This window comes from Capsicum annuum, chromosome 6, assembly GCF_002878395.1.
Source record: "Capsicum annuum cultivar UCD-10X-F1 chromosome 6, UCD10Xv1.1, whole genome shotgun sequence".
Taxonomy (NCBI): domain Eukaryota; kingdom Viridiplantae; phylum Streptophyta; class Magnoliopsida; order Solanales; family Solanaceae; genus Capsicum; species Capsicum annuum.
The window spans coordinates 209,544,648-209,567,011 of NC_061116.1; the positions used below are offsets into that span (position 1 = coordinate 209,544,648).

The 22,364-nt window shown below is 31.4% G+C and overlaps 2 protein-coding genes across 2 annotated transcripts in view; both read right to left on the minus strand.

Annotated features, from left to right (window-relative positions):
* Window positions 1-504: 504 nt before the first annotated feature.
* The window catches only part of LOC107855456 (subtilisin-like protease SBT3.11), a 44,648-nt gene continuing 22,788 nt past the window's right edge, over window positions 505-22,364 (minus strand). Inside the window, exons 6-11 of the mRNA XM_047413880.1 lie at window positions 3,974-4,315; window positions 3,399-3,466; window positions 2,750-3,004; window positions 2,120-2,232; window positions 1,832-2,008; window positions 505-1,407 (exon numbers count right to left, since the gene is read on the minus strand). Of these exons, the coding sequence (XP_047269836.1) occupies window positions 2,998-3,004; window positions 3,399-3,466; window positions 3,974-4,315 (417 nt within the window). The 3' untranslated portion in view covers window positions 505-1,407; window positions 1,832-2,008; window positions 2,120-2,232; window positions 2,750-2,997. The remainder of the gene's footprint in view (window positions 1,408-1,831; window positions 2,009-2,119; window positions 2,233-2,749; window positions 3,005-3,398; window positions 3,467-3,973; window positions 4,316-22,364) is intronic.
* LOC107855360 (subtilisin-like protease SBT3.8) lies at window positions 821-1,841 on the minus strand. The gene is made up of 2 exons (XM_016700362.2): window positions 1,832-1,841; window positions 821-1,407 (listed from the first exon to the last, which is right to left on the minus strand). Exons 1-2 carry the CDS (start codon window positions 1,839-1,841, stop codon window positions 821-823), a joined length of 597 nt encoding a protein of 198 aa, XP_016555848.1.

The window sequence follows — 22,364 nt, forward strand, 5'->3', positions numbered from 1 at the left end:
AAACCTTTTTTTACTCTTGGCAATCCCTTCACCAAGAGATCAAAGGTTTAATTCAACTAGACAAACGACAATTACCTTATATGAGGAGAAAATATGAAAAATGTAATTTCTTTGTAAGTTGATGTTTATATGCTTTGGTAGAGAAGGAGATTGTATAGGCTACTCCTTCCTCACTCTTTTTTGTGGATCTTTTAAAGATGGAATCTGTTGGTTAGGGGTAAGGTCCATGTCCCCCTTAACAAGCTTCTTGTTGATTAATAGACATGGTAGGGGTCAAGCCTAACCTCCCTCACCAAAGGCACCACAACCTGAGGTGATGACTTATTTTTTTTTAAAAAAAATTACTTCTCCACTTCATTGTTTTTACATTAAAAAACATGGAGGAAGACTGACCCCCCCGCGGGGGGGGGGGGGGGGGGGGGGGGGGGGGGGGCGGGGGTTGAACAACAGGCTCACCATGCATTTTGACTTGCTTTCTTGTGGGAAAATAAATACTCACATAAATTTGGTGGAGGATTCAGAATTCTCATTAAGAATGTTAGAAAAACAAAAAAATATACTTGACATTTTAATTGGGAACCTCAAATTGAATTTCTAATTCCCTAAATCACTAAACCAACGTGTAGTCTTGTGTTGAGGGAATTCGATATGTATATTTATACACAAAAAAAATTACCTTACATACAAAATGTTATTTTTTGTCGAGGGGTCCAGGATAACACCCCGAACCCCCCAGATCCAACCCCTGTACACAGAAAGATGTGTGTCTTCACTCCACTCCACCCCATACTTCCATCTAATAAAAGTGGCTACTTTTCCTTTATTCATCTACTTGCTTCCTCACAGCAATAGGAATTCTAACAAAATGTTTGCCATCACTCCATGCCAAACTTCCAAAGGTAAATTTACCACTTCTTTGGTGAGTAGATGTGATCTTTACCTTAAAGGAGATCTTCTTTGTCTTGGCATTAAACTTCAAGACATCTGGAGTTACTTTAATAGCAACGTTTCTCGGAGGTTTAACCACTAATTTGTATATAGAGTTAACATTTCCAACATTAGTAACAGTTCTCTTGATAGTAACTGAATCCTTGAGATTTGGAATTGATATTGAAGGGAGATTCATATCCAACCTTGACGGTACTACTTTGGGACACACAATGCCTGCTGACGAAGTAGAATTTTTCTTGTCTGAATAATACGTAGTTACATTGTAAACCCTATCATAACTATAGCCCAAACTGCAAAGATAATTCGAATAATCATTTTTCTCCATATCATAAATTAAACCAGGATCTGCTGCTCCATTTGGATTGCATATGCCACCTCCAAAGTCAAATGGATCAGCAAAATCTCCTCCAGTTCCTTCTGAAAAAATTTCAGCTTTATATGTATCCTCGTTCCATGCTACACAGTTCACAGAAAATTTCAATCAGTAAATACATAAACAAAAATGTTGAAAAGAAGGAAAGACAATATATTTTGCTCAAGAATTTAGTTGATGTACGATAGCATTGTAAAACCTTTTGAGCATGATGGGATTAATTAATTAAAGTGATGTATAACAACATGAAATACTAATTTAAGTTTAATTTGGTAGTAAGCAACCTTGTTATAACTTATAATATGTTAAAATATATTAGTAGTGTATAAATAATAAATGTAAGGTAAATCATTTTGTCAATGTGTTGACAGTATTTGTGTTCTTTTATGTTAAATTAATGTATAGCAATGAGAACTTTTCATATAGAATTCGCTAAGGTAATTTAGTATACTATAATAAGTCGAATTGTGCTATTAATGTATAGAATTTAAATTTATAAGATATTACCTGTTGTCATGAGTGCAGACTTGATAACTGTTGGAGATCAATTAGGATGTGCAGCTTTGAGGAGTGCAACAATTCCTGCGACATGAGGGGCTGACATGGATGTTCCTGACGCGAGTTTGAATCCATTGTATCCTCCAGCAGCAGGTGGAAATGCTGCGAATATATTAACACTAGGAGCTGTAATATCAGGCTGTAATAATATTTAAGTAAAATTTATAAATCACTTTAAAAAATATAATAAAATAATTCAATGAGAGAATAAAAATTGTTAAATCATTTTATATTTACCTTTAGAATTTCTGGAGCAAAGGAATTAGGGCCTCTTGAGGAGAATCTAGGCACTGTTATGTATGTCTTCTTGCCCTTAAGAATTTTAGTTTGTCCATATTTAATTATTGGATCTTGATTGCTCATAAAAATGATGAATCAATTTAGTGATCTATAATAACGCAAGTAAAAAATTAAAAGTATTTTGACGTGATAAAAGTTTTTTTTTAAAATAAAAAATTCCTTATTTCTCAGAAAATAAATATTTTTCTCAAATTAAAAATTTCCTCTCGCGTTAGTCAGAGAGTGAATAATATTTTTAAGAAAAATGTTTATAAAGATTGATAATAATATTAGCACCGACTAATGCTTAGTAAAAATTATAATTACTACTGACTATTACTAATAATATTTAAGTGTTGGTTTAAAATAGTGACATGAATATAAGAGTTGAGACAATTGCTCGTGATTTCCATCCAAGAGCAAGGAAAGTTGTTTTTCTTTTTTTCGTAAAATATCTTTTCCATTTTTAATGACTTGACTTCTAAAAATATTTTACCTCATATAAGATATGGCTTAAAATATTCAAAAATAGAAAAAAAAAAAAAAGTAAAAACAAGAAGTATCAAAATAGGAGAAATATATGCTTACTTCGATATACAATGTTGAATATAAGCAAAAATTTGATTTCCTTGCTCAAAATCAACCATAAAAAATGACATATTATTTTGAGAAATTTGATTAAAGCCATTAAGTTGATCAGCAGGGAGTGTAGCACAAATATAAGCCAAAAGTCCTGTTTACTTTAGATGCATTACAGACATTTCTGCGTCGTCTTCCTTTTGAAAGAAAAGTAGTAGAACTTTTCCTTTTAATCCACTGGCAATAGACTTAATGTCTTAAACTCTGCAATTGGAAAAAAGCAAGCATTAATATATATTTGAAAAATGACCTCATTTTTTGGATTATATAGAGTATGATGTTGTTGTGCTTTAAGTAAGAAATAATTTATTTTTAATTAATAAACTTTAAAAAGCATTTTTAAGAAACAATCGATGTTTGACCAATTTTTTCTAAGAGTACCTCTCAGTTGTTTTTGTCCAAAGTGTTTTTCAAAAATATATTTTTGGAGAAAAGTAATTTTTTTTTTTTAGCCTCTAAAAACAATTTCTACTTATCGATCATCATAATATTTATTTTCTCCTAAAAAAAATAACGAAACTCCTCTATATTTTTTGAAACAAAGAATAAACACTTGTAAAGTGCATTAACTAGACGATGCAATATACATTTCACTTACTTCGTTACATTCGCTAAAGTGACCAAAGGAGCAAAGCCGTGCCCCTTCCCTTTAATAAGTCCCGAAGCCTACAATCACTCCAAAGGTGTTAAAATATGTACTAGTATAAATGATTATTTGAATAACAGTTGATGCATTTTGTTATTATTTAATAATTTTAAAAATTAACTTTATACATAAAATCGATTTTTTTTAAAGAAGTAAAATAAAATTAAAATCCCAACCTTTGGAGGTTTGTATTTTTCAAAATTAGTTTTCTTAATTAACTGAAGTTTATTGACCTTTTGATATGTGATCGATTGGGTCTATTGGGCAAAAAGATACTTTGTCAAACCATATTTAACATTTTACCACAAGTTTTAAAACTTTTAATAAATATCAATTATTTAGGACACCATCAATCTCACTTCCAAAGTAACAACTTCTAGCCTCAAATTTTTAATACTGATATTTGATATGAGGCCAGTTTGTTGTTGATTATATTTAAAAATGTAACTGCATTAAGTGAATTAGCTAGATAAATTATTGACATATTTTTCTTCAAAATGAAGTTTTAAGAAAACAAAAGAATTTACTCGTATCGTCTTGTTGTTGCCAAGTGTTAAAGGAGTAACAATTTCTCTATTGAAACAGCTACTAGCAACACTTATCACCCATGGAGAAGTAGCACCAACTGTGTAAGAGGTCGGTCCACTATTTCCTCCACTAGCAATAAAAGATCTACCATACGATACTGCATGAAAAGATCCTATCCCAAATAATGTATCCTCATTAATGTCAGCATAATTGACTGCACCACCACCACCACCACCAATAGATATTGATATTACGTCAACTCCATCTTTTATAGCATCATCAATGGCGGCAAGAACATCGATATTACTAATCATTTCACCATTTATACCGTTCCAGGCTACCTGTTTAAAATATTATAAATAAGTAAAAGAATTATGTAGATTCTCTAACATCTAAAACTTTTAGATAAGAGCATCGGAGCTCAACAAAGAAGGTTTTTGGTTTAACTTTCACTAATTATCCATTATTTAGATATGGGGATTATTGAACATTATGGGTGTTAGGGTTCTACAGCAGTGAATTTGATCATTGAATTCATAATCGACTATTTACATTTATCATCGGAAGTTTTTAAACTCAGATTCAATATTCAAGTTAAAATTATTGAATTTAGATGAATCCATAAAATATACGCTACATCCATCAATATATTATTTAAAAGCTAAGAATATTGATTTGTTTGGTTAATAAAAATGGATAAAATCTAGATGAGTTGAAACTATGATTAAATACATTTATAAAATTACTTTAAACTTTTAATTGAGAAAGATAACTACACAACCAATTCAAAAATGATACCTTATAAATAGCTAACCAATTAAATACTTGAAGATAATTTTCTATATGATTGTAAGGAGGAAGAAATATTAATAATTAACTTATTATAACTAGATAAAGTACATCAATAATGTAAAAATATATTTTTACAATATTATTTGTGCATAATATTTAAATTCCCTTTTGATAAGATCATTAGTTGTAAGACATATTTTATTTATTTAAGAAAAAAGAACCAAAAAATGAAAAAAAGAAAAGAAAAGAAAGGGAGACACTAAACCTGAATCTATTATGCCAATAATTATTCCATCACCTTGATTTGTTTTGTTCACAAGACTATTGGGGTCATGCTTAGAAAGACCCAAAAAGTCCCAACTCCTTGAGGTATGAGTCTTGTAAAATTGATTTGGTATAACTTGAACCACATCAGGTAACGAAGAGTCATATAATGAATAAAATCTTTAATTTTTCATAAAATTATTTTATTTCCTTTTTTTAATAATTTTTCTGACTATTAGTTAAGATAATTCAAATACCTCCAATTTGTTTGGCTTGAGAATCAGTAAGCTTAGCAGCGAAGCCAGAGAAACCATGTCTATAACTATACATCATCAGTTTTTTAGCTTCTTCCTTGCTGCATGACAAGAAAATACGATTTTAAGTTTTAAATAATGAAATATATGAAATAATATTTTCGCAATTTGTAGGGTCATTAGAGGTAAATATTTCTATGATAGGCTTTAATAATTTTTTTGGTTAAAATAGATTCTACTACATTTCATTGGTTAAATTTATAAATTTCATTGATTATTTAAAGAATATACATACCTTCCAGCCACTTGACCTAAAAGTTCATGATGTGAATTGGTAATAAGTTCATAATTATTGTGAGGTTTGTGTCCCAAGTAAACCACGTAAAACTATAGATCAAAAGAATATCGTCAAAAAACAAATTAATCAATGAGAGATTAATATTCATTATGGTCAATAAACAAATATAAGGAGATTCTAAGCTAACTTCTTAAATCACGCATTCCAATGGTCCAAAATACTACTCCCTCTATTCCACTTTAGTTATTGTATTTATCTAATTTTAAAGTCTATTATGGACAAATGTGGATTTTGGTTAATTATTATTTTGACACTTAATTTCATTGAGTCATTTATTTATCTCCATATTACTATTTACTTGGCTTCTGCAATTTTATTATGATGATTATTGTGCTTTTGAGGTTGGGTTAAGGGGATGATCTTCGATCTTGGTGGATTAAAAATTATTATTTAAATATATTTGTTATTTTAGAAAATATTTAAGGAAATATTGATTATCTTTTGCATTTATTTTCTCTCACTTTATTAATATTGATAGCATTATCTGCATTTTTGCAAGTAATATTTTCTCTCAAGAATATCTAAAATGTACCTTAGCATCGGCATTATCTGCTTTTGTTGTTATTTCACATAAACACGTAAAAATTAACAGAAGAAATAAAATAACAAGGGAAAAAGTTGGGTTATTCATCATTTTTGCTTCCCTCCTTTCAACAGAAAATATGAAAGGGAGAAGATAACCCAACTTCAAAATCAAATTTGGTTAATGAAATTAGAAAAATAATTGCAATGTATTAATCATTAAATAGCTTAAACTCACCACACAGAGTAGAAAAATTAATTTGTGGCTAGTATATTAAGCGTAAATAGTAGCCACTCACTCGAATACAAGTAGATAAATTATTCTACTTTTACTCCTTTAAAAATGGTATATATATATATATATTTTGAATTTTTTAGAACGTATACTTTCTATTTTCATATGAGTGATTAAGAGCATAAGAAAGGATTTTGGAGTTCTAATCACCATTGTTTTTCCTCATAATGGCACTTAGGATTTATTTATATATGAAGTTAAATTTATGGCCAAGTTGAGCCACGTTTGAGAAATAGAAAAAGAAATCTTTTATATGTTATGCTAAGAAATATTCTACTTAAAATTCAACTTAGTTTTTTTTTTCGGCCAAAAATATGAGTTATTATTCTTTTTTATACTAACAAACTATTTCAATAACTTTTATAAAATAGTATATAACTAGTTATATTGGAAAGGGTCAAAATCATTTACACCCTCGAACTTTGTTGCAAAAATCAAACACCCCCTCAACTTTGAACAATAATCATTCTCCCTCCTTTTTCTTATTTGATTTTTCAAAATACCTACTTTACCCTTTTATTTATATCAACATTTGAATATTTAAAAACAATTTTATTTTTATAAACACAATTTTTATTTTTAATCTATATAACATATTTTCTATAAAAAGCTAAAGGTTATTTTTTAGATGAAAAAATAAAAGTGAGAAATATTAATTGAGTATATAAGTTAATGACATTCTATAACTAAATAAATGAGCAAAATAATAAAAATTAATTTTATTAAAAGTAAAAATTCTAATATCTATTTATACGTGAAAATAATAGGTAATTATATTTTTATAAATATATTTCAATGCAAGTAATACAAATTAATTAATAGTCGAGGGTCCTTTGAAAACAACATATCTACCTCCCCACGGTAGTGGTAAGGTTTGCTTACCCTTACCCTCCACATACCTCACTTCGGGGATTTCACTGGGTATGGTGTTGTTGTAGATCTATATTTATTACAAATCAAATGATTATTGTTAATGAATTTTAAATTACAATTTATAAAATAATTCATATTGACAACTAAAACTCGTTTATCTATATAGATATTAAAAAATAAGAGAATCAAAATATGTATCTATATACATAATTATATATACACACATACACACTTAATACCTATAATATAAAAATATTGAATGTAAAAAATACCATTAGATTTTGTAATTAATTTATAAAAGAATTTACTAATAATGTAAACAAATTTAAATAAAAATAATAAATACATCGGTTATGAAAGATAAATATATATAATATAAAAAAATATTATATAAACATAAGTTTAAAAATATTAAGGGTAAAATAGTATTACATAGTGAAAAGGGGGGAGAATGATTGTTACTCAATACTAAGGGAGGTGTTTGATTGATTTTCACCTCAGTGAAATCTCCTAAGTGAGGTATGAGGAGGGTAGAGGTACGCAAACCTTACCACTACCTCAGAGAGGTCGAGAAGTTGTTTTCGAAGGATCCTCTACTATTAATTAATTTGTATTACCTGCATTGAAATATATTTATAAAAATATAATTACCTATTATTTTCACGTATAAATAGATATTAGAATTTTTATTTTTAATAAAATTAATTTTTATTATTTCGTTATAGAATGTCATTAATTTATATACTCAATTAATATTTATCACTTTTATTTTTTCATCTAAAAAAACCTTTTAGCTTTTTATACAAAATATATTATATAGATTAAAAAATAAAAATTGTGTCTATAAAAAAGATTTTTTTTTAAAAAAAATTCAAATGTTGATATAAATACAAGGGTAAAGTAGGTATTTTAAAAAATCAAATAGAAAAAAGAAGTGAGAATGATTATTATTAAAAATTGAGGGGGTGTTTGATTTTTATAACAAGATTGGGGGTGTAGATGATTTTAACCCTATTTGGAAATATGGGATCTCATAATTATGAGTTCCTGCACAATTGCTTAAGTGATCAAATGGATCACAACAACAAGAAGATACCAATATATTCACTTAAAATGGGATATGGGGAGGGAAATTTAAAAGTGAGATAAAGAGATTGTTTTCTATAAACTTTCAAGTCAAGAAAAAAAAAACAGTACCAATTTCTTATAGTTTGGATGAAGATAATATTATATTATTGAACTCAAATCAATACTTTGAAACCAGTACCTACATGTATAATATATATTCAACCGCCTTAAATTTTATCTTTTAATCATTTGTTAGTTAGTAACCAAAATAAAAAAAAATCGTTTCTCAGTTCTTAATCAATCTATAAAACTTGGTGAAAATTTCAGGAATTGCCTTTCAAAATGCATAATTCTTCAGCCAATCACAAGACTTTTTACTTTACATACACGACGTTATTCATAGTGAGTATAGCACTTCACAAGGCAAATTCCAAAATTAGTCACACAATATGTACTTTTTGCCCAACATGTGTTTGATTTTCCAAAAGTACATGGAGGTTTGCGTGAAGAATATTTAAGGAAAAATTTCAAAAATAACAACTTTGTAGCTTTAATTATAACTTTTATAATAATAGTTTTATAATTACGAAAAATAGTAAATTGTATTTGTATTTAAGTAAAATGTTGCTATATAAATACATATACAAATATGTATATGTATTACTCATAAATACATATGCATGACTGAAAAATACATATTCTTCTATTACTATGAAGTGGGTAAAATATTGCTACTTTTGCTATAAGTTACAATTTTGAAGAAGTGTTGCTATTTATTGTAATTATAGTCTTAAGGATGCTAGTTTGTGTAATTTTTCCAATATTTAAAGTGGATTTTTTGGATAACATAGTATTTCTTGTAAAATTTCTAGAATATCTTATGTAAATTCTAGGATAATCATCTTGAAGAAATATCTAGATATTCTAGGTAATTATTCTAGAGAGAGGAATCTTGAAAATATAGTCTACTTGATATTTGTATTTAGGAAAGATCCAGATCTTCTAGAGTGTTACATATTCATGGAAGATGATAGAATACTCTAGATTTGTAGTATCTAGAATCATTCCCACACAAGAATAAATAGAGGATGACATTAGACATATGTAACCAACCAAAAAATAAAATCAATTCAAGTGTAGTCTTTTTCATATTAAAGTTCTTCCTTCTTTTTTAAAGCTTCCTCTTCTTAGTTGAATCTTCCGGTCTTAGTTAACGATCTTGGGCTAGCAAAAGGTCTTTATAACTACACCTTTCTTCTGCTATTCTCTACATGGTATCAGAGCCAAACTCATAAATTGACTTGTGTCTATTTCAAAATCGGGTTTGTGGTTGATTCAACTGATTTGTGCAAATGGATTTTAGCGGTCGCGTTAGTAGGCTGGGAATGGAGTTGTTGAATCAGTCCAATTACAAGGTATGCAAGACCTTTATGGAATCATACCTTGTGGGCGAGGATTTGTGGAATGTTGTTAACGGGATTAACACAAGTCCTCCGAATGACAGACCGGAGAATAGTAGTGCATACAAGAAATGGAAGCAGATTAATGCAAAGGCGGAGTTCATTCTAAAGAGCTCCATCTCCTCTAATTTATTCGACCATATTATAAGGTGTACATTAGCTCATGATATTTGGAGGACCCTCGACTAGTTGTTCAACAAGAAGAATTAAGCTCGGCTACAGATATTGGAAAATGAATTGGCTAACACCACTCAAGGTAATTTTTCTCGTGCCGAGTACTTTTTAAAAATTAAGAATTTATGTTCTGAGATTTCTTTATTGAATACAGACGGGACTATCTTTGAAGCACGAATGAGAAGAATTATCATTAGTAGTTTGAAACCAGAATATATTCCCTTTGTGACATCAATTCAGGGATGGGCTCAACAACCATCCCTGGAGGAATTTGAGAATTTGTTGTCATCACAGGAGTTACTAGCCAAACAATTGACTTGTGAATTTGTCAAAGCAAGGGAAGAAAATATTCTTGTATCCGACAAGAAGAACGTTAAAGGAAAAGTAAAAGATATGCCTCACACTCAATTTTCAAATGGTTTAAGCTCGACTAGAAAGAAGGAAGACACTTTTAACAATTATACTAAGAAGTCTCTCAGATGTATCGGTGTGGCAAAGCAGGACATATAAGAAGATGTTGCCGAGTCATGAAAAGCAACATGGTTCATACTGAAAAAATTATTGAAGAATAAGAAGGTTGGGAAAGATGCTTAGAAGCTGAGAGTCGAGCAATAAATGCATTATTTTCATAATTTTGGAATGAGATTGGATCGGATATAATACAATGCATTATGTGGAGCAGGAAGGCACCTATAAGAAGTAAGATGATATTAAATACGTTCATACTGGAGATGTGGTAGCTGCTATCAATGAAATCAAAGAAGCAGATCCTAAAAATGACAATAAAAGTCTAAACATGGAGGATATTGAAGTACACTCTGAGCAGACAATTTTTGAAACTCTATATGCTAGTGATGACTTTATCGGAGTAAGCATTAAGAGAGATATAGTTGAAGTCTCTGATCAATCATCTATGGTATCAAGATCAATTAATAACTCAAAACAAATATTGAAAGTTGATGAGTAAACTAAAGGTCAAGAAAAAGAAGAAGTTGACCGTGTAGACTCAGATGGAGAAATGGATGATGAAGAGGTTGATACTGTTGAAATTTCTTTGTTCTTTGTAGTTGTATCTGAAGAAGAGGGTTCTAAAATATTGAACCCAAGATTTTCAGATTTGTCCATGAGAAATGATTCTTCAAAGAATATAGTTGTTAAGGAGTTCGGAGAAAGAGGGAACTCGAAAACTCAACAACATGAAACTCGACAACGATTATTTTTTGAGAAACAATTAACTTTTTAATAAAAAGAAGACTTCTATCCCGTCAAGGTACTTTTAATTTTTTACTTGCTTTATTATAGATCACTGAATTGATTCATCATTTGTAACAACAATCAAGATCCAATAATTAAATATGGACAAACTGAAATTCTTGAGGGCAAGGAGACATACATAAAAGTGCCTAGATTCTCCTCAAGAGGCCCTAATTCCTTTGCTCCAGAAATTCTAAAGGTAAATATAAAATAATTAACAATTTATATCTTCTTTTAATTTAATAATTTCTCTCATTGAATCATTTATTATATTTTTTTAAAGTGTTTTATAAATTTTACTTAAATATTATTTCAGCTCGATATTGCAGCTTCTGGTGTTAATATACTCGCAACATTTTCTCTTGCTGCTACTGATGGAGGATACAATGAATTCAAACTCATGTCAGGAACATCCATGTCAGCTCCTCATGTCGCAGGGATTGTTGCACTCATCAAAGCTGCGCATCCTAGTTGGCTTCTGCTGCTATTAAGTCTGCACTTATGACTACAAGTAATATCTTATGAATTTAAATTGTATATATTGATAACAAAATATAACTTATTATAGTATATTAAATTACCATATCAAATTTGATATGAAAAATTTTCGTTGCTATTCATTAATTTAACATAAAAAAACACAAATACTGTCATTGCATTGAGAAAATGATTTACCTTACATTTATTATTTATAACTACTTAAATATTATAACATATTAGTATAAGTTATAACATGTTGCTTACTACCAAATTAGACTTAAATTAGTATTTCATGTTGTTATACATCAGTTTAATTAATCCCATCATGCACAAAAGGTTTACACTGTTATCATACATCAATTAAACTGGTGAGCAAAATATATAGTCTTTCCTTCTTTTCAGCATTTTTGTTTATGTATTTACTGATTGAAATTTTCTGTGAACTGTGTAGCATGGAACGAGGATACATATAGAGCTGATATTTTTTCAGAAGGAACTGGAATAAAACTTGCTGATCCATTTGACTTTGGCGGTGGCATATGTAATCCAAATGGAGCAGCAGATCCTGACTTAATCTATGATATGGATAGAAATGATTATTCGAATTATCTTTGCAGTTTGGGCTATAGTAATGATAGGACTTACAATGTAACTATGTATCATTCGGACAAGAAAAATTCTACTTCTTCAGCAGGCATTGTGTGTCCCAAAGAAGTACCTTCAAGGTTGGATATGAATCTCTGAGAAATGTTGCTATTAAAGTAACTCCAAATGTATTGAAGTTTAATGCCAAAACCAAGAGGATCTCCTTTGAGGTAAAGATCACATCTACTTACCAAAGAAGTGGTAAATTTACCTTTGGAAGTTTGGCATGGAGTGATGGCAAACATTTTGTTAGAATTCCTATTGTTGTGAGGAAGCAAGTGGATAAATAAAGAAAATGTACCAACTTAACTTTGGAGGTATGAGGTGGAGTGATGACACATATCTTGCTGTGTACGGGGGTGGATCTAGGGGGGCTCGGGGTGTTATCCTGAACCCCTCGACAAAAAATTACATTTTGTATGTAGGGTAACTTTTTATGTGTAAATAGAAATATCAAATTCTCTCAACACAAGACTACATGTTGGTTTAGTGATTTACGGAATTAGAAATTCAATTTGAGGTTCCCAGTTCAAATATCTAAGTATGCATTTTTGTTTTCCGAACGTTCTTAATGAAAATTCTGAATCCCGCACCAAATTTATGTGTGAGTACTTTTTTATTCCCACAAGAAAGCAAGTGGATGTTCAAACAACTTGAAAAAAATGCATGATGAGCCTGCTGTTCAACCCCCCTCCCCCCTTCCCCTACTTCAGTTCGACTTTAACATATATGACTTTCAATATTCCATGTGGGTAGAGAAACCTCACAGTTCCATGTGTCTACAAGCTCACATATATAATGATAATTCTGGCTCAAACTATGATCTGTTAATCGAGTCAATAGAAATATTAGATGTATATCATGAAACCTTGTAATATAGTAGCAGAGGTAGTCTGAAAATTTCATAATTGCTATAATGGAGTGCTGTTATATATACACGTTATTGTATATTGACATTTAATGGTTAAATTTCATTTAATTATTATAAAGAAAATTATGCAAAAATTAGTTTAATGATTGGGCATCAAGACGAACGAATATATTTGGTCAATAATTAATCTGTGACATGGATATAAAACACCTATTAAAATATTGAACCATATATATAATCAAATGTATTTGCCAGGCGGCTTTGATTTCTCACTTCCAGACACTAATGTTCAAGTCAAAAAAAATGATTATGTCCAAGGGAATAGGGAAAACATTCGAAGAGATTTGTTCGGATGGTAAACATGCTCACTTTTAATTTTGAGGTAATGATCAGTTTGAAGGGACAACATAATTTTTAAATCGTATCCCATCAAGATAATAGGAAGATTGCTCAGATGATAAGTACCCTCCATCTTTAATTTTGAGGTTGACTTAAAATCACCAATGAAGCTGTCAAGATCCTAAAGTTGAGGTCATGAATCATGATGATACTCACCGAGACCCAACGCTGATGAGTAAGTCGATTCACTAAAGAAAAAATCAAGAACTGAAATTAAAGCAAGACAAATGAGAATTCTAGAATGAAATCAAGGATAAATTACACAAATCCCATACTTAAGAGAGACTATATTACCTAATATCTCTTATTTTTAAAATATTTTTAAAAATTTACATAAGATCCCCTTTTTCAACTTTACTTTGATATATATATAAAAAAAAAGAGTAAATACATAATTACACCACTGATCTTGTCCGAGATTTTCGAAAAGACACCTAAACTTTGACATCGACCTATTACCCCACGATTTTTCTTTATTTCATTGCAAACGCACCATTTTTCGCTGAATCTCAGTCACAACAAAGTGAGTGAAGACACACGCCAATCAGGTGCTTCCACGTGTCAACTACGTTTAATTTCATATTTTTTTAATAAAATTTTTCTTTTTATTTAATTTAACACCCCACCCCCCCCCCTTTCCCCCACCCCATCCAGCACCTCCCCCCCCGCATCAACAGCTCCCCTCACCCCACCCCCCCCCCGTCCAACACCCCCAACCCCATCAGCATCTCCCCCAACCCCCTCCCATACTCCGTTAGCATGCATTCCCGTTCTTTTTTTTTTGGTTCAAATCACTTCAAAAAATAGTTTTATGATTGAATTGAGTTTTAAAGATGATTAAATGATATGATTTAACTGAAAAATGGAGCTTTAATGATATGGTTTTTTTTTTTTAAAAAAAGCTTCAATGGAGAAGCTTTAATGGTGACATTGTGTTGAAGAGCTTTAATGGTGTTGAAGAAGACATTGTGTTGAAAAAGAAATGATGGGTAGTTAAATGATATGATTTAATTGTAAAATAGAGCTTTAATGAATGATTTCAAAAAAAAAAAAAAACTTCAATGGAAGCTTTAATGATGAATTGAGTTGGAGAAGAAAGAGTGGGTGGGTTGGGGGGAGAGGGGTAGGGATAATTTTAAAAAATAAATAGATATTATTTAAAAAAAAATATAAATTATATATCAATTATTTTACACGTGGCAGATTTTGATTGGTCCAAAAAGTCAAATTCGATCCCTTTCAAGCGCCTGTGGCGCGTGTATATACGCAAAGGATCAAAATGGTGTGTTTGCAACGGATTAAGTAAGAATCGTGGGGTAATAAGTCGAATTCAAAGTTTAGGTGTCTTTTTTGAAAATCTCGGTCAACATTAGTGGGTAATTATGTATTTACTCTATAAAAAATCCCATATCCTATTTATACTTCACCATTAACTTATTCAAGATTTCCTCCCCTAAAATATCTCCCTAATTATCAACAATTAAATCATCTTCCTTCATGATTTTTTCTCTTCCATTGATGCTTAAATAATCTTCCTTCCTGATTTTTTCTCCTCCATTAATGTGTGCAACTTTTTTTTTCTCTCCTAAAATCTCTCCCATTTTTTTTTTTAAAAATCTATTGATACATATATAAATCTATTTAGTTATTCATACATGTTTATTTTTTTAATGGTGATTCATATGAATGATAAATATGATATCATTATATAGGTATTATGGTGAATCATACGATAGATACATTTTGTATGATTTTAATGGGTGATACATATTGTATTATGGTGATTCATATGGTAGATACAATTATTTATTTTAATTATTGGGTGATTCATATGGTATTAATGGGTGATATATATGGTATTATGGTGATTCCTATGGGTGATACATATTGTATTATGGTGATTCATATGATAGATACAATTATTTATTTCAATTATTGGGTAATTCATATATATGATATTATGGTGATTCATATGGTAGATAAAATTATTTATTTTAATTATTAGGTGATTCATATGATATTAATGGGTGATATATATGGTGTTATGGGTGATTCATATGTTATTAATGAAAGGTAATGGTGTAGTCAGTGTAGGAAACAAAAGTAACAATATTTTTTTAAAAAAAGACTAAAAGCAGAATTGAAACATAATTAAAATTATATCTAAAAAAGTAAGACTAAAATTAAAGACGAAAAAAAAGAGAAAAAAGACCCCAAAAATATATCTTTCATAATTAAAGACGAAAAAAGAGAAACATAATTAAAACACCCAAATTAAATTTAAAAAAACAACAGAAAAATTCGATAACTTTTCTTAAATAAAAGAATACAATGAATAAAAGAGAATCTATTATTTTCTTAAATAAATATCTTGTTAATTTAAAATGTATCACTTTTTTATATGTATCACCATATAACACATCACATTTCAAAAAATCGAGATAAAATGTGATTAACAAAATAGTCAGGATTTTATGTAATATCACTTAAAGATTCAGGAATTTATGTAAGTTACCCATCAAGTAAACCCATATACCTAAAACTGAAGTCTGAATGATATACATAAATCCTCCAACATCTAGTGTCATAAGTGTAGAGCATCTAAATACAATTCAGGAAATATAGAAAATATTATATCTGCTTTTGAAAATGAGAAAAGATATCTAGATAGATAAGAAGAGGTTAGGAGTCAACTCTGAAATCCTAGAGCATGCCAGTACCTCTACCACTAACTCTAATAAGCACGAACTCGGCTACTGCACCTCATACTTGTTGATACAAGTATGATCATGATCATGACACTTTTGAGTATTTTTGAAGACTAGTCACTAAAGGGCTCTTTTGTCATTTCTCTGTTATTTGTAATGTTGTATAAATAGAACCTTGTAGGGTTTATTTTCTTAGTTTATGTTTGAGATTGTAAGAACACTCCTTTTGTGAGAGAGAACTCCAAAACCGAAATTAGGGCATAGCATTAGGCCTCAGTTAAGTGCCGAGTTTGGCGTAGTATTCATTTACACTTCAGGTCCTCATGTTTTAACCCTTTAGTGAACTCTCCTTATGAAATGATGTAGTGATAAACGATTGCTTAGATGGAATAGAGTAAATATTTCATGATAAGGAAAGATTTTTTTTGCATGCTTATTTTACTCGAGGCTGTAGTTATGAAAATAGGCTTGAATATCAGGTTAGTGTGCTAAGTAAATGGCAAGCAAGAAGTTGTATTTAGTTGTTGAAGGGAGAGAAATCAAAATTTTTCTTGAGATGATAAGTTGAGAAAATGCCGAGTGTGAGTGTCTATTCTGATCCTCAATTTATGTCAGTATCTATCACGCAGTTATCATAACCTAGTATTTAGTTCCACTACAGTCTCAGTTACCTTCATAGTTACAACCTCAGTCCCAGTCTTAGTTCAGTAATCAGATCAGTAACTCAGTTCAGTTTCAAGTTTGCTTGACCATAGCGTACAGTTATCAACTATTCAGTTATCAGTATTTCTGTAACACCCCACATTTTGGACTAGAATGAAAATCCATCATTCATATACGCAGATGTTCCAAAAGCCTCGAATCCTATGTAAATTTAGTGTGTTAATCAATTATGTAGTATGGGAATCTATTTGAGCATGAATTAAGATCATAGAGGTCCCCTAACTCAAGGACAAGTTGAAAGCTTTCCTATCGTTCAAGTTTTAGTGAGCATCAAAACTTGGGTCAACATCAATCGACTATAAATCCTTGTATATATTAAATTAGAGGACCTACTATATATCAAATAAAATCTCTTTGAATTATCTTTCCAATGATACCAATTTTTCCCAAATCTGATATCGGAGCAAAGAGTTATGCCCATTTTACTCCAGCATGTTAGGCTGGGAAATGGAGTGATGACATTCGTGATAAGTTATCACAAGCGTGACAACTTATCACCAATGTCGTCAGCCTTAGGCAGATTTCCACCCCCAGTGAAGATATTTTGTGATAATTTATCACGAGTGTGATGACTTATCACCAATGTCATCAACCTTAAGCAGAAAATCACAAATTTCACCCTTTTGTGACGATATTTCGTGACGACTTATCACCAGTCTGATGACTTGTCATGAATGTCGTCAGCTATTTTTTTCATCAATTAAGGGACATTTTTGCAAGGGTATTTTGGTCTTTTCCCATCTTTTGGAGGCCTCTATAAATATGAGAATCCCCATCCAAACCCTAATTTCTTCATTTTCTCTTCCAATTCTCTTAAGAGAATATATCTAGGATTTTATTCAAGAATATTAATCTTTCAAAAATCATCCATAAATCTTCAAGATTTCTTTAAGAACTCAAGAATTCCTCCGTCAAGTTTCTCCAAATCAAGAAACTAAGGTATGCAAATGTTCATTTTGGGTCCCTTCCACCCAAGAAGTTCAAAAATCTCTTTTTAAAGTTCCAAGATTATATTTTTATGAATTCTCATGAGTTATGTGGTTTGAAGATGATTTTTCATGTTGATATTGGGTTTTCGTTCATGTTTTGATCATAAAAATGCAAGTATTGACTTTAGTGTGTTTGGATTATGTGATGTTCATGACAAGGTCCCTTCAAGAAGCATGTTGAATTATGTAGGCATGTTAATTATGGGTAATGAATTGTTGTATGACCAAATTGTGCCTCACATGTGTATGCTAGAATGCTTATATGAAGAAAATAGTACCATTGTAGTATACTAAGTATAAAATCCCCAATGTGGTGACAAATAAAGCATGCCAAGTGTTTGTTGTTTTGCCAAGATGAGTGAAGTATGATATGTTGCATGTACTCCCTATTCATGTGTCCTTGTGGAATAATTTATGAGACAATAGCATGCCTCTATATACAATCTACATGGTTGAATGTTCCCAAGTGCTTGAAGTGATACGTCCTTGATCATGTTCCAAATTATAGACTATTGTTATGACATTGGTGGTGATAGATTATTGTTATGATGTGATGTTGGTCATATATTCAAGAGTCAAGTCCTGTCAGTTTACTTCCATAGAGTCCTGGGGGTACTTATACCCAAAATATAGCTGTGTGCCTAGAGCTAAGTCAGTCTCACGATAATCTTTGTCGTGCTATGATCAGTAGAACTCAGTCAATGACTGAACAGTAAGAAAACTCAGTAATCTCAGTATTCAAGTTAATCAAGTTTAGTACACGGTCCAGACCCTAGTAGTGTTCAGTATTCAGTACAGGTTCTAGTAAAGCTCAGTAAGTTATAAAACTCAGTTGTATTCAGACAGAAAGTAGAATTTAGAAGTATTTCGTCAGAGCACGGAACCAAGCCAACTCATTTAGATCAGTCAAGTAAGATAATCAATAACAATATTTAACTCAGTCTAAGTTCAGTTAAGAATCAGTTCAGAGTTTTTCAGTTGGGAGTAGGAGCTAGCACCGAGCGAGTGCAGGATGGTGGCTTCTCCGTTAGAGAGGTGGAGTCGTTAGCAGCAATCCCTGTACTCCAGAACTACGTAGACAGCGCAGGATGAGGATTTACCCATTAGATAAAGGCTTTACTACATGCAGGAGTACTCATAGCCTTAGGCTTGACTTTCTCTTGAGGGTCACCCATTAGAGAGGCTTGACCAGAGAGGTCTTTACCCATGGCACGGTATTGAAATCCTTTCAGTTGGGGTTACAGGTTGGACTCCACCAAATTTGGGGCATTTCATTTAAGTGAGAACTCCCACAGTTGTAGTTTCAGTATTAGTCTTCAGAGTAGAACTCAGAAATCAGGACTGTCAGATACAGTCATCTATCTCAGTAAGGAACTTAGATAATTTCACTGATTCATGGACTACCCGTTAGATAGGCCTGGTCTCACATAAAGTTATTTAGTGTCAGTACTTACAAAGATCACCCGTTAGATAGGCTTGATCTCAGTCTCAGATTCAGTTGAGTATTCTCATTACCAGTCCCAGAGATCACCCGTTAGATAGGTCTAATCTCAAGTTCAGTTAATGTTAATCATTATCAGAAGATTCAGTGATCACCCGCTAGGTAGGCTTGATCTCAAATTCAGATTCTTATCTTTCCTTATCATTATTAGAAGACATAGAGATTATCCACTAGATAGGTTTGATCTCAGATTTAGCTAGTCAATATCAGCAAGCTCAGAACTCAGTTGTCGATATTAGTTGATTCAGCTATTCAGTATTCCAGAGCTAGCATACTTAAATATCAATTATCAGTAGACTCATCCATCTAGTTCTTAGTATTAATAAGTACAGATATCAGTTTCAGTAGCTTTAGATACTCAAAATCTCAGTATGTTTAGAGATTTCAGAATTAACAGTATATTCAGTATCAGTTATCATATTTAGTCCTAGTATGCTCAGTGTCAGTATGTGCGGTATGTTCAGTAGTTCCAGATTCTCTATGTATGCTAATCCAGCTCTTACATATCATTTAATTAAGTAATTATGCATGCATAAGCCCTTACATTTAGCCTTACCTCATTTACATACTCAGTACAATCTAATATACTGACATATTTGCACTATGGTGTTGCTATTTTACCTTCACCATAGGTTCAGGAACACGAGATCCAGAGTACCCTTAGTAGTTCCAGACTCAGTCAGCAGCAGTAGACGTATTAGTGAGTCCTCATCTTTTGAGGGCGATTATCATTTCAGTACTTTATTTTATTAGACGGGGTTAGTTGGGGACATGTCCCATCAACTCTGTAGTTTAGACAGTTAGAGGCTTTTCGGACAGATGTATAAGTTTTCAGTTTAAAGACTTTGATCATTTCATATGTTTTGAACCTTATGGCAAGTTTTCGCCAGTTTTCCGCATGTATTTTATAATATTATACAGTGACCAGGTACAAATATCAAAAGAGGGTTAGCTTGTGGTCCTTTGGGATCATGAGCACCGTGTGGCGTTCCGGTTATAACAAAATTGGGGTGTTACAATTTCAGTACTTCAGATTACTAATTATTTTAGAATCAAGTTATACGTTTGGTCTTGCATTCTTAGATAATACAGAGTTCATGAATTCATGCTCAGTTATCTCATGTTACTCAGACAGTCCTTACCTCATACGTATAATACTCTATAGTTTCAGTCCAGTTATTCAGATTAAGTACGGTTCAGTCTTACATGCCCTGTATTCAGCTATCAGCCTTTCAGTTAATCAGATAAGTTAGTATGCTTATGAATTCGTGCTCAACGCCCATGTGAATGTTTCAGTAGTCTCAGGTGAAGCGTCGTACTTGGGTCGAGAGTATAGTATAGTTGAGAGAGTATTCGAGGAATATATCTAAGCTTGAAAATTATTAGTTGCAGTGTATAAGGCTTAGTAACTCCATATTAGATGATATTCCATAGGCCTTGCTCTATATTATAGAATTGTAGCCATGTAGTGATTTCTTATTCAGATGTTTTATTCAGACTATGCCAAGATTTCCTTGCTCCCTAAAGTTAGTAGAAATCTATAGAAAGGGTGCCAAGAATTGCTACAGTTTAGTATAAGTTTTCAGTATGAGTAGTCTGTGTCACACCCCTTTTTTAAATCCCAAAAGATTTTATTTTTAAGGTTCGAAAGGGTTTTTATTATCAAAGTGACAAAAGATGAAAATTTATTTAGAAAAGGACCTTTTATATTCAAAACTCAGAGTCGCCACTTGGAATAATTCGGTGTGCCAAGGTACCTTTGAAAAATCCTTTTCAAAACGTTTTGACTCTTTAAAACTGGTTTGCGAACAGAAATTTCGGTTAAGGAATTCTATTGACCGAGGGGAAGGTGTTAGGCACTCCTCGATCCCGTGGTTCGACCACAGTCTCTTGGTGGAGCGTATTGGCTAATTTGACATTACAAATGTATAAACCGCACAAAACACATAAAACAATCGACTAAACGCACGAAACAAAACAAATCCAAAATATAATGTTCAGTCCAATTATACAGTCCAAAAATAAGAAAAATGGAAAAAATAAATCCTATTGTAACCTCACTAGTACTAAACTATGCTCCGATGATTTACTCCATCCGATGTTTCGGGTCTTGACCGTGCGCCGTCTTCAAGTACAACTTTCTCAGGGCATTCCCCGGATAAAGCAATACAGATACCTCGGGGTATTCCCTGGTCAAATGAGTACATTTTTTCAATTGTGATAAAAAAATCCATTCAACACATATTTCAAACATTTCACTAATTTCGCAATCCCTAAGTGTGCCTACCCCTATCGTTTGCCTAACAATTCATGGTCTAAAGCATGATACTATCAAACTTAACAAAGTCGACGTTTATTCCGAATCTAGCAATCGTTACTAAACCAAAATAAATCAATATTCACTTTTAACAATTTTTGATCTTTTTTCCCAAAATCCAACTTAACCCTAAATCAACTACGTGATAAACATACTTCACACCAGGATTAACAATCAAATAACTACGAGCAAAATCACCTCAATTAAATTCAACCAAAAATCACACCATTCAAAAACATACACAAAAGGGGAGATAAGAGATATAGAATTGGACCTCAATCGCTCATTTTATTCCAAAATCAGTGATGGATTAGAATTCACAGGTAACAGAACCTCGACTCAACACGAACCTCAACGTCGAACCCGCAACTTGAACAAATACCAAAGAGCACGACCCAACTCAAGTTTTTTGACTAAAAATCTGTAAACATCGTCAATCCAAA